Source organism: Sinohyriopsis cumingii, chromosome 10, assembly GCF_028554795.1.
Source record: "Sinohyriopsis cumingii isolate HCF-2022 chromosome 10, ASM2855479v2, whole genome shotgun sequence".
NCBI classification, from domain to species: Eukaryota; Metazoa; Mollusca; class Bivalvia; order Unionida; family Unionidae; genus Sinohyriopsis; species Sinohyriopsis cumingii.
This window is the reverse complement of record NC_142970.1, coordinates 115267394-115281309: the sequence shown is the minus strand read 5'-3', so window position 1 is coordinate 115281309 and position 13916 is coordinate 115267394. Positions and strand designations below refer to the sequence as shown.

General features: G+C 40.1%; 2 protein-coding genes across 2 annotated transcripts; both read right to left on the bottom strand.

Moving 5' to 3' along the window:
- Positions 1–5188: 5188 nt before the first annotated feature.
- On the bottom strand, positions 5189–6697 carry LOC149791069 (uncharacterized). The gene has a single exon (XM_089973278.1). It carries the CDS (start codon positions 6695–6697, stop codon positions 5189–5191), a length of 1509 nt encoding a protein of 502 aa, XP_089829404.1.
- A 382-nt stretch (positions 6698–7079) lies between these two features.
- Positions 7080–9290, bottom strand: LOC149791068 (uncharacterized). Its single transcript, XM_089973277.1, has one exon. It carries the CDS (start codon positions 9288–9290, stop codon positions 7080–7082), a length of 2211 nt encoding a protein of 736 aa, XP_089829403.1.
- Positions 9291–13916: the final 4626 nt, after the last annotated feature.

Below are 13916 nucleotides of genomic sequence, written 5' to 3'. Positions count from 1 at the left end.
AGTTTTGATAACCTGGCTGCAATATCACCTCCTCGCTTTTTTTTAAAACATCCCCGGGTTTAATAGAAATAAATCTAAATTTCTTTGTACCGCATTGTGCACACTTACCAGTAAGGGCCGATCTGTTATTTCTTGTTGTAGCGGTTGTCATATCATTTGTGCCAGTACGTACTCTACACTTCACACAATATAGATCCATAATTTATGTATAGAGATATGAATATAATTGATTTTTCGGCGACTAAAACAAGAGAACCAGTTAAGCATGTTGCAGCGTTACCAAACTCGATCCGGATGATTATCATCGGACCATCTGGATCCGGCAAGACGCAATTGTTACTCAATTTAATAATGAGATGGATGAAGTGGGATAAGTTGTATTTGGTTGCTCCTAGCGTAGATGATCAACGATGCTACGAGGTGTTGAAAGATTTCAACGAGAATGCATCAACGATCGCTAAAAAAAATGTTATTGAGTTTATTACAGATATCAATGATGCACCAGGTATTGATGATATTGATGGCGACGTTAACAATCTAGTCGTGTACGATGATGTTATGTTAGACAATCAAAAAAACCCAGCTAGGATATTTTCCAGAGGCAGGCATAAAAACACCGACGTGATATATGTCACTCAACGATACACTCAGATTCCAAAAGTAATCAGAGACAACTGTAATATTCTTGCTGTATTCAACGGCGTTCATACACACACGCTACGAAATATTTGGCAGACATGGTGCGGCGGTGACATGGACTTTAATACTTTTCGAAACTTTTTTAGTCATGCTCAGTCGACCCCACATGGATTTGTAACGATAAATTTACATGATCCTCGGACACGATATCGTATCGGACTTGACCAAATATTCGGTTAGTTGTAAATAATTTTCATTGTAAATAACCACTTAGCAGCAGGGGGGGCGATGACATCGACGCGGTCGTCGATGTGCTTACCGGACGCTGACGACGCTGGGGATCGACGCGCAGAAGGTGTTAATTAAACCAAATGACGTTTGGACGATCCCCCAACGACGACGTCGTTTTTTTTTACCAGGCGCTGACGACACTAGATCGTTGAGTGCAGAAAGTATTAATTAAGCCAAATGACGATTGGACAAAATGTCGGATTCGCCCCCCCCCTGCTGCTGGCGATAGATCACATTTCTGCCTCTTACTTTCTTCTTCTTTCTTCTCAAATGAATTGGATCGTTTCATCTTGAGTACAAAACGTCAAAGCGTATATAAAAGGGTGTGTGTCTTGTCCTTTCACTATTCATTTCACTCTCAAACCGAGCACAACGATGGAAGAGACTAGCCAAATTGAACGTTTCATCAGAGCTTTGCTAGGGGTCATTAGAAAATTCTCTTCAGACCAGCCGACGGACTACTCTCCTTCCTTTCGAGATAAAAGTCAAGATACTTGCTATATCTGTCAGAAGAAAGGGCATTGGTCTTCAGAGTGTCCAGACCGTCAAAAAAGAAAAACAGGGGCTAGAAAAGACAAAAGTCAAGATACCTGTTATTAATGTCAAGAAAAAGGACATTGGTCTCCAGATTGCCCAAAAAAAAAACAAGAGGAGTCAGAAGAAGAGAAGGATTCTTCAGAGGAAGAAGAGGAGGAAGATAGCAGACAGGTGAAGAAAAAGAAACAGGAGAAGAAAAGAAGAAGGGAAGAAAGTAAGGAGGAAGAGGAGGAGGAAAAGACTGACGTTGAAGAAATTTAAAAAACAGAGAGAGTAAACAAAGAAACAGAAGAAGTGAATGTACTTTTTAAAGTGCTCTGTTGTGAATTGTGAATTGGATTGTAACTATTGATAAAAGAATAAATTAGGTATAAAAAGGTAAGTGTCTTTGGTTTTTGATTTTAAAATAAGAACGTACACTCACGCACCATACACAGACACGTACTGTAGGGTAAAATGGTTATTTTTTTGAGTTATTGGCAATAGAAAGTTTATCTCTTTCCGAGGAATGTGGGTGGCCCTGAAAAGGGCCTTTGGTTATTGGTGTAGGGGTGAGTTTAAGCAATCAACTTTAACTGCCTTAAGCCTTTGCCACGGCCGAGGCCTACTTCTGGACTGCGTACTGTTGATGATGATGATGATGATGATGATGATTTGGTTGAAATCACTAAGGGTGGTACGGTAGACATAGTCACAGGGTTGGAGTGTTTAGCTCGGGAAGGTCGTATTCTCTTCGGTCGTAATAAAGAAGTCTGATACATTTGTTTCAGACTTCTTAACTCCGCTAAAATGTCTAACAGTACCGTGACCGTTTGATTTTCACACCCTTGTTTCTTTGCTGCTACTTCTTGTTGCTGATTTTTTCTTACCTCTTCTTCTTGCTGTTGTTGCTGTAGGAGAAAAGCTTGTTCCGCTTCCTTTTGCTGTTGTATAAATTTCTCCAATTCTTCTTTCTGTCTCTGTCTAAAATTCTCCACGTGCGGTAATGAAGAAGGAGACGAAGGTTCCGGAACAAATTCTTGCGAGGTAAGAAAATCCATAAAATCCCAATTTACCTCTTCTGAAAGTAAGTCCGGGTTCCATTGGGCGGTCTCCATTGCTGGTGCACCCCAACTGATCGTTTTCTGAGTTTCCGTCATGTTGAATCACTGTCGCATGGATTGACACCGCACAGGCGCTAGCGAATCTATATAAACCACGTGACGTCACAGACTGCTCTCTTCGGATTGGATGCGGACTGCCTGAATTTTGTAACGCGTGTTTCGATTGGTCAATGAACTCAATCCGTTTCAATCCTTCCTCTACCTATAAATAAGCGCAGTTCACTGCATTGATTCACCTGTTCTCGTCGCCTCAAGATGTGGACCACATTCGAATCATCCACCCTTGTTTCTTCAATGATGTTTAGGACGGACATGCTAATGTATGTCCGATCCAAGTGGACAGTTGTCCACAAGTCAGACACCAGTGTGTGGATACGAAGAGTCTATGTGGAAAGACAAGGATGCCTCAAGAGGACTCTGATTTATGGCCCTGCAGTAAGACGCAGCTTGAGGACAAGAAGATGCCGCAGATGCCCTTTATGTTAAGGGCATATTAACATAAACCCAAAGGCCCTTTTCAGGGCCACCCACATTTCTCGAAAAGAGATAGAGTTTCAATTGCCTACCCCATTTTTTTCCCATGTTCAATTCCCCTTGTCCCTAGAATTGCTTTTTTCTCCCATGTTAAATTGCCCTTGTCCCTAGACAGTCCCACGATTTATTCCCCATGTTAATTCCCCTTGTCCCTATATCGTCCCACGAATTTTCCTCATGTTAATTCCCCTTGTCCCTATATCGTCCCACGATTTTTCCCCATGTTAAATTTACATAGTCCCTATAACGTCCCAGGGGTGTTTTTAATGATAAGTCCCATTGTCCCTGAATCGTCCCCCTTCACTACTCCTGATGATAACATGCTACGGTCCTCCCTGGTATCCCATGACCTTGCATCAGATCATCTCTGCATTATATGCCATCTTGACGTATCAGTCCCTAACCCTCCACCTTTATCGGCTACTAAGAGAAATCTACGTATGATAAATAGAGCCAAAATAATGCATGACATCCAAGCAAACCTAACAACTTGCTTACCTCCTACAGCAGAACAACTCGATAACTGCCTGCGTTCGTTGCTTGACACACATGCCCCAGCTACCAATTGCAGAGTATCGTTTCAAAAGTGTTCTCCATGGTATGGCAGTGTTAGGGACAGCTTCGCACTGCTCAAAGAGACCGCCGTAAAGCTGATAGAGTCTGGCTTTCCACCAGCTTCGCACTGCTCAAACAGACCGCCGTAAAGCTGAGAGACTCTGGCTTTCCACCAGACTCACTATTCATAAGCAAATATATGAAGTCGCTAAGAAGAATGTCACAAATATAGTCCATGCAGCGAAATCAGCCCACTACACTGCTAAGATCATGGAAAGTTTCAGCTTAAGTTATGATTCAACTTTAACCAGACTTTGTAAATTATACAATATCTCAATTATGTTGCATAATTTTATTTGAACCATGCTCTCTCTCTCTCTCTCTCTCTCTCTCTCTCTCTCTCTCTCTCTCTCTATATATATATATATATATATATATATATATATATATATATATATATATATATATATATATATATTATACTGCCTTTCCCCTGGAGGAATTACAGTTAGCATAACCCCGAGTTCTCCAGCATCCAAGACACAAGACAACACAATGTGTTTAAATACTGTTTTTATTCGTAGGCGAGAACTCTCTTGTAATTAGGTGAGGTAAAAAGCTGTAATAAATGGAAACACAACCATTACAAAACATGAAATTACTACATCAACATATATTGAAAGTAAAAGCTTTCTTATGTCTTTCCATCCTTTTAAATTTACTAACGAAATAATGTCCAGTATGTGCTTCCATACTTTGAAATTCAATAAGGTACATTTCCGTTAATATTTCTACCGTAGCTTAACAAAGATTGTTACTAAGAGGGTTTAAATGATGACACAAAAGGAATGTTTATGAGATGAATCTCACACAAATAAAGAGTATCGTATGCACTCGCAAACCACGTGGCATTGCGTATAGTTAACTATCCCTATGTCGTAACTTATTGTCATTTTCAATTAACATCCATATCTGAAATTAAATATACGAGGCATTAACAATAATTCATAAATTTACTCACACTGTGGTGGGCTTCAGATTCAACGAAAAAAGCTGTGAAGGCACGTTCACATTCCTGCCTGGACGTATTACAAACGAAAAATAGGAAACTGATATTTATGAAGAAGAGTTAAAAAAGGGAGACAAATCTGAAGAACTACTGTGGCTGTTCCAACGGTAACAGCACACTCCCCGCCTGATATCTACCAGATATCACTATAAAGAAATATACAAATGTGCACTGTAAGTGTAAAGTTCCTCTTTAGTCTCAACATCAGTGTTAGAGGAAACAAAATCTATGTGATGGCTTAAGGTCATTTCAAGTCACATATAACAGGAAGGCGTAAATCATTTCACGGTAGACTCCTCCGTTAACAACAGAATCATCTCGGTAATTGGTCTCGTGTAGGTTGTCGGCTTGCCTTCTCTTATAACACGAACCTCAGCTTTACGAACTCTGTCATCTCCACCTGGAATTGTATTCACGATCACGCCTATAGGCCATTCATTCCTATAAACGGTCTTGTCCTTTAAGAGTACAATGTCTCCTTGTTTAATGTTAATCCGATCGATCTGCCACTTCCGTCTTTTTTGCAATGTTGAAGATATTCACGCCTCCAACGGTTCCAGAATATATCAGCCAGAGTTTGTACACGTTTCCATTGCGCCTTGTATAAATCCTTCATTTCGAACGGTCCAAAGGGTTCTGTAATGGTGTCTATTTTCTGAGTAAGAAGCACTGAAGGACTTAGTAACACTGGAGACTCTGGGTCGGATGAAACAGGCACGATAGGACGGGCGTTAACAATAGCACAAACTTCAGCCATAAAGGTGATTAGTACTTCATTTGTAAGGCTTTTGGATTCCACTTCAGTCATCATAGAGTCTAGAATTCGACGGGTGATTCCGATCATGCGCTCCCACACTCCTCCCATGTGTGAAGAGTGGGGTGGATTAAATATCCAGGTAACTCCTTTTTTGTACAAAAAGTCCTTAACAGGACGATCCTCCACATTGATGGCATCAATTTTCAGGTCATCAGTTGAACCCATAAAATTGGTTCCTCGGTCTGATCGTAACTCCCTCACATTACCTCTGATGGAAATGAACCTCCGAAGGGCATTGATGAATGAAGATGTACTGAGATCTTCGATCACCTCAATGTGGATGGCTCTAATCGTAAGACATGTAAAGAGTATGGCGCAACGCTTACTGTTAGCTAAACCTCCTCTAGTCCGTCGTGCTATAACTGACCATGGACCAAATGTATCCACTCCTACATAGGTGAAAGGAGGTACCGGTTCAATGCGATCTGGAGGTAGGTCGGACATCTTCTGGTACTCTTGTTTTCCACGCAATTTGCGACATTTCACACACTTGTGGATCAGCGAGGATATCAACCGCTTGCCTCCTATAATCCAAAGTCCGGCAGCTCTAACTGCTCCTTCTGTGAAGTGCCGTCCTTGGTGTTTTACAGTATCATGGTGATGACGTACAAGTAACGTCGCGATATGATGTCGTCCGGGGATGATAAGTGGATTATTTTCGTTAATGCTAAGATCCGCTCTATTAAGGCGACCTCCCACTCTAAGTACACCATCTTTATCAATGACTGGGCTGAGAGATAGTATTGGACTGTCTCTTGGTAATGGCTTTTTCTCCTCGAGGGAGGCTAATTCGCTGCTATATGTCTCATGTTGCACCACTCTGATTATGAAATGCTCAGTCGTGTGATAGGTTTTCACAGTCCTAAATTCCGAGCACATATGCCATCCCTTGCAACGGCCTTTGCTGTAATAGGATAGAACAATGTGTCTAAGACGGGCGAAAGTTTCCACTAAGTTCTTCCAAGATGAAAATCTTTCAAAACGATGTGAACCCAGTGAGCTTTTCTTTGACACAATCGTTTTTAGTACGTCAACCTTCGGTCTCAGCTCTTTATCCTCGTCAGCATTCAAGAGAGGGAATGTGTCATCAAAAGATTCTTCGTCTTTACGGAGTAGATGTGATGGGCCTAACATCCAAGGACTATCCTGCATACGTGCAGCTGGAATTGACCTGGTAGCACAGTCAGCCGGGTTCAAGTCCGTCTAAATGTAGGTCCATTGTTCTGGTCTAGTGGATTTTCTGATGCGCTCCACTCTATTGCTGACATATACGTAGAATCTTCTTGTTTGGCTGTGTATGTATCCTAGAACAACCTTGCTATCGGTGTAAAACCGGACTGGATCCATTATAATGTCTAAGTGATCCAATATAGTCTCAGAAATCTCCACAGCCAGTACTGCTGCACAGAGCTCAATACGAGGAATAGTGTGTCCATGCATAGGAGCGACTTTAGCTTTGCCTAGAACGAAACCAATTTGTTGACTACCATTGTCGGCTGTAGTCTTGAGGTAAGCTACTACGGCGATAGCTTTTTCAGAGGCATCTGAAAATATGTGTAACTCGTTTTTTTACAGCAGTACCGAGAGACATAGACAAATATGTGCGTGGAATTCTCACATGTTCAAGGAGTTGTAACGAATCTCTCCAATCCTTCCATTCTGATTGATGTTCAACAGGTAGAGCTTCATCCCAGTCCGTAGTTCCTAACACAAGATTTCTGAGAAAAATCTTCCCTTGAATAGTAACAGGGGCAACAAAGCCTATAGGATCAAACAGGCTGTTAACAGTCGACAGAATTCCTCGCCGTGTATAAGGTTTCTCTTCAGATGACACTTGAAATGTGAATGAATCTGATTTAAGATCCCAGGTCAGGCCTAGACTGCGCTGTAAGGGTAGTGTTTCTTCACTTAAGTCGAGATCCTTCAGGTCCTTAGCCAGATCATTGGAAGGAAAGGCATTCATCACCTCATCACTGTTTGAAGCAATCTTGTGCAAACGTAGGTTGCCTTCAACGTTAAGAGCTCGCTGTGTTCTTTTCATTAGGTCAATAGCTTGTGTACCTGTAGGGAGTGATGTAAGTCCATCATCCACATAGAAATTCCGTTGAACAAACTCTTTAACGTCAACTCCAAAGACCTTTTCACTGTTTTGCGCCGTTCTCCTCAGTCCATAAGTCGCAACTGCAGGAGATGGACTATTACCAAAGACGTGTACACACATTCTATACTCAACCAGATCTTCGTCCAGATTATTGTTATGATACCAAAAGAATCTTAGAAAATTTCTATGATCCTCTCTGACTAAGAAACAATGAAACATCTGTTGAATATCAGCTGTGATAGCAATTGGTTCCTTCCGAAAACGAAGAAGAATACCCAAAAGGTTGTTAGTCATATCCGGCCCTGACAGTAAAACATTGTTCAATGAAACACCGTCGTATTTGGCAGAGGAGTCAAATACGCCTCTTATCTGATCCGGTTTCTTCGGATGATAGACACCGAAGATAGGTAAGTACCAGCACTCCTCGTTATCTTTTAAAGGTGGCGCTAACTCCGCATGTCCACTATCAAAGATTCTTTGCATGAAAGTCACAAAATGTTGTTTTTTGATCGGATCTTTACGAAGACTAAGGTCTAATGTCTTAGCCCGTTTAATGGCTTGCGGTCTATTGTTCGGTAGTCTTTGTCTTGGTGTACGGAAAGGAAGGGGCGCAACCCAGTTTCCCTGTGGGTCTTTGTAGAACCCCTCGCCCATTATCCTAAGAAATTCTTTGTCCTCTATTGACATCCCAACTTTATCATCATTTCTTGTTCTCTCGAAAACAGAGGCACCAAGGTCACCTTCTGCATCCGCGAATGATGAAAAATACGATTTTATATTGTCGTCTGTGCATACATTCCTGGTGTGGTTTTCCTTTACCTTGAAACCATTAGGGCATGGTCTGAAGATAGACGTACGTCCTTTTCCTAACAGGTAAGTTTTATTGACATTAACGAAATCGGGTTTATGTACTTTACCAAGACAAGCTTCTCCTATTATTACCCATCCGAGGCTAAGTCTCTGAGCATAGGGAGAGTTCCGTGGACCGATGCGCTGTTCATGAACGTGATGTGCTTCAGTCAAGTCTCTACCAATCAGTAGTAGTATAGACGAGTCACCATCTAATGGTTGGATGTGTCTCGCAATATCATTGAGATGAGGGTGGTGTTCCGCTACTTCTGGAGTGGGAATTTCTTCTCTAATGTCTGGTATCTGGTTACATTCAATTAACGTCGGAAGTTCCAACCTTGCACTTCCATCTAGTGCCTCTACAATGTATCCACTTGCTCTTCTACCATAAGTCACTACACAACCGGTGCACGAAGAAAGCGTGTATTCCACCTGTTCATCTTGTATGTCAAAAAGATTAAAAAAGTCTGACTTGGCTAATGACCTGTTGCTTTGATCATCAAGGATAGCATACATCTTTGTGGCTTTTGATGGATGGCCATCTAGATATACTCTCACAAGGACCGTTTTAGCACAAGATTTACCAATAAACCTTTCGCCACAAATTTGTGTACACTTAGATGTTACTCGTAAGGGTGAGGAATCTGAAATATCCTTCTTCTCCCCGCCATGACCTATTGCAGGTGGTTGAGATATAAGCTTCTCTGCTACAGCAGCGGTGACATGCAAAGCTGTGGGATGACGATCACTGCCACAATCCGTGCACTGTATTACTTCTTTGCATGCACGTATCATATGCCTTGTTGATTCACAACATCTAAACATATGCCGTACTCTTTTAGAAGTTTCTTACGTTCTTCTAAAGGTTTGACTTTGAAACCTCTGCACTTGTTCAGAGAGTGGTTTGTTTTGTGTAATGGACATCGTTTGTCTGGTTCAACATCATTCACATCTGAATGTCGCGATACCTGTGTTTTCTTTGTCGAGATAATAGGTCTATTACTGGTGTTCCTAAGAGGGGTAGTCTCCTTCTTAGTAGGTGTGTTGGTGTTGGCCTCATATGTGAATCCGGGGTCATTCTTCACTTTGCTAACCTCACGGATAAATTCAGCAAAGAAGGAAAACGGTGGGAAAGAAACGTCATGGTGTTTCTTGTAATTCACTGCTTGTGTAGTCCACTTTTCTTGTATACCATAAGGAAGTTTGTTCACTATGGGAAGTACACCAGAAGACGAGTCATAATAGCTCAAAAGTGACTGGTACTTTTTATCTTCCTTGGCAGACTCTATTTCAGAAAGAATATCTGATAGCTCATAGAGTTTCTTATTGTCCTTATTAGTCAGCTTCGGAAAGTTAGCTAATTTAGTTTTTAAGGCCGCCTCAACCATTTCTGGACAACCATACCTCTCATCCAGACGCTCCCAGATTCTTTGTAGTCCTCTAGAAAGGTTGTTCACGTTTGATGCTCTAATGCTAAGTGCATGTTTTGAGGATTCAGGGCCTAACCATTTTACTAATAAGTCTATTTCTTCATTAGTGGTAACCTGTAATTCTCTCATAACACTGAGAAAACAAGCTTTCCAAACGGCATAAAATTCTGGTCGATCATTGTAGTTTGAAAGACGTGAAAGGAGCAAATCTTTCTTCAGAAGAAAACGAGTCAGTTCCATACTGATAGAGTGACTACTACATTCCTGTGGTTGAAATGCTGCTGGAGTATAATAGACTTGTCCAATATTGGGGTGGTAGGTAGGTGCATCAGCATTCAACATAGTGGGTCGAAATGTAGGTAAAGAAGCGTTCTTATGCATCCCTGATTCGTGTAGTTGGTCCAAGTCTAAGCTTACACTAGATACACATCCTTGATCATAACGGTTGACACGGCGACAGGTCTGAATCACAGGCTGCGGTGTCGGTACGAAATTCGGGTACACAAGTGGTGCAGGTATGAAACCGACACTGTGGTGTACGCCTTGTTTAACATCACACTTGATGTTCGTATTGTCCTTATCGAAGTCAGGCGCGACATTATTATTTTCTGGCAGTTCTGTTTGTTGATTAACATAGTGTTTAACACGTTCCATGGGGTCCAGAGAACGAGATATATCAAATTCACTTAGATTGGAGTCACCACGGTCCTCACCAACCGACTGTAAAGCTTCTACTTCAGCTTCAGCTGCTGCAGCTTCCTTCTGATGTGCTAGAAGCTCCAGGTCAGCCTCCAGTTCTGCTTTCTTACGTACAGCTATCGCTTTAGACAACTTTTCTTGTTCGTCAAGAAGTGCTTGTTGTTTACATATCCCTGCTTCTTTCTCGGCGAATTCCACTCGTGCACGTGCGGCGTCAGCTTTTGCACGTTTTCTAGCAAGCACGGAACTGATGTTGGATACAGTCGAACCATTAGATTTAGATTTTGCTGTGTGTATAGAGGAGTTAGAATGAGGTGGCCCAGATTCCAACGCATGTTGTTTGAAGGTGTGAAGTCGTCTTAAGGTATTTTCGACTGTTAATTTATATGCTTGCACTGACGTAACATGTGTTTCCAACTCTTTAAGGCTCTCCTGTATGCTTGTTTTTGACAGAAAATCGAGGTATTCTGCGGACAGAGTACAATATTTGTCATAGCACTTGACTAGATCATTTTCTATTTTGCGTAAAGAATTTATATCACTGGGACGATCAGCGAATATTGACAAAACATCTTCAACGTTTTTCCAAGCTTTCTCTAGTTTGACATTATACTCGCCTCGGGCCGTCTCGTACATTTCCATGCCTTTGACAGTTAATGTTCTGATTCGCCGTTCAGTAGGCTGCGACGAAACTGCTTCAAGGTCCACAGATTTTGAATCAATTGGATCCATTTGCACAGATGACAGAACTTCACTAAATGGAAAAAATGGAATCTGTTAGATGTCAGAAGGCTATGTGACAAGAAGTTGATGAAACAAATGACAACTGTTTCCAAACGGGTTGAGTTCTGTAGAATATGTTGTAAACGTGTAATGTAGCTTTGATTGAATCACTGTTTCTTTCACATTAAACAGACTAATAGACTAGCAAATTTGAATTAGTTCTTCTCATAATTCAAATTCTTGGTGACCATAGGTAAACGGTTGTACTGATCAGATCCTAGTTCTGTAGTGTAAGTGAATTTTAATCCTTGAATTAAAAGGAAGGTGTGCTCATTTAGCTTTCTCAACACATAAGAATATACTGTATAGGCGGCGACCAAATGTCAGTGTCACGTGACTGTTGACGATTGTCCTGTGCCTGTAGTAATTCTCCACATGTGTGTAAATAGAAGGCGTAGCTATCCAGCGGTCTTGATGAACCAGGCAGCTGTATCTCTATCCCTCCGAAGAATTTTCCATGAAGTTGCTGATCACAGTCTTTTTACTATACTGCCTTTCCCCTGGAGGAATTACAGTTAGCATAACCCCGAGTTCTCCAGCATCCAAGACACAAGACAACACAATGTGTTTAAATACTGTTTTTATTCGTAGGCGAGAACTCTCTTGTAATTAGGTGAGGTAAAAAGCTGTAATAAATGGAAACACAACCATTACAAAACATGAAATTACTACATCAACATATATTGAAAGTAAAAGCTTTCTTATGTCTTTCCATCCTTTTAAATTTACTAACGAAATAATGTCCAGTATGTGCTTCCATACTTTGAAATTCAATAAGGTACATTTCCGTTAATATTTCTACCGTAGCTTAACAAAGATTGTTACTAAGAGGGTTTAAATGATGACACAAAAGGAATGTTTATGAGATGAATCTCACACAAATAAAGAGTATCGTATGCACTCGCAAACCACGTGGCATTGCGTATAGTTAACTATCCCTATTTCGTAACTTATTGTCATTTTCAATTAACATCCATATCTGAAATTAAATATACGAGGCATTAACAATAATTCATAAATTTACTCACACTGTGGTGGGCTTCAGATTCAACGAAAAAAGCTGTGAAGGCACGTTCACATTCCTGCCTGGTCATATTACAAACGAAAAATAGGAAACTGATATTTATGAAGAAGAGTTAAAAAAGGGAGACAAATCTAAAGAACTACTGTAGCTGTTCCAACGGTAACAGCACACACATATATATATATATATATATATATATATATATATATATATATATATATATATATATATATATATATATATATATATATATATATATATATATATATATATAAAACTGGTGACGTGTTTTGATCAGATTTTAGTCAAACTTGGTAAACAGGTTTATGTCATCAAAATCTGGCCTGATTATGATTATGACGGGAATTCTGGCATATTATTTGCTTTGCCTTTATATCTGATTTGTATTTTTGTCAACTATCTAACTATGTCTGATCAGATATTTGATCAAACTTATTAAATAGTCTTATATTATCAAGAATCTGGAATATTTGATTAGGTACACGATCTACGATATTATTAAGATAATATTGTATTTCACTGGCTGAGTTTCTCGCCTCATCAGAGACCGAATTCCAATCGTAGTGTGTTCCACCTGAAGTTTGTATTTGTCATCGCATTAGATATATCCTATCATAAGCTAGATAAGTGCATGATAAAATGATACCTTGCATCTGACAGGCAGCTCTTGTTACCTCTCTAGAACTGGAGACTATATTTCTATGAAACTCAGTGAACTGGTTGATATATATTTCTATATTTCTCATACAATTTCAATGAATGCACGGTAAATTATGAATGAAAGGTGAGTGAGACCAGCAAACTTGGGCCTCTTGTTCTGATTGTAATGCTTGAATTGTGCATGTTTTTTACCAGCTCGGATTTTTATGGACAATTATGATATTGTTTTATTACTCCTATAGAAGGTAAGGGGGACATATGTATTGTTCTAGATTTAAGACAAGGAGTGAAATGTTACGTTTTTGAGACTAGCTTAAAACTGGGCTTGAATCAAGTTAATTTTTTTCTGCTTAGTTCGCTGAAACACCAAAACAAAATTAACACTGAATACGATTAGTGAAATGGATCCTATGAATAAGGTCACAACAGCATCAAGTCATTATCATATAGGAAAATACTTTTATATACGAAGTCACCGCCAATTTTGACTACGTCAATTCATTTTGGATACTGGGTGTGGTGCCTCATACCCATTTTAGTTAACAAGAGGTATATTATATTTGTTGAATATCAAGATGCCGAAGATTTACATGTGGGAATAATATTGTGAAGTGCATGTACGGTACTAGCCAATCTTTGTCTTTGATCGAGTTTTATGACGGCGTTATCAGTCATGAATCTATATTTAAATTTGAGTCATGATAAGGCTAACCGGACGTGAAAACATGGCACAGTGAGCAAAAGGCAGTGTCTGGGTTTTGTACATTTTAAAATCATATGAACTCATTTTTTTAAAAACAATTG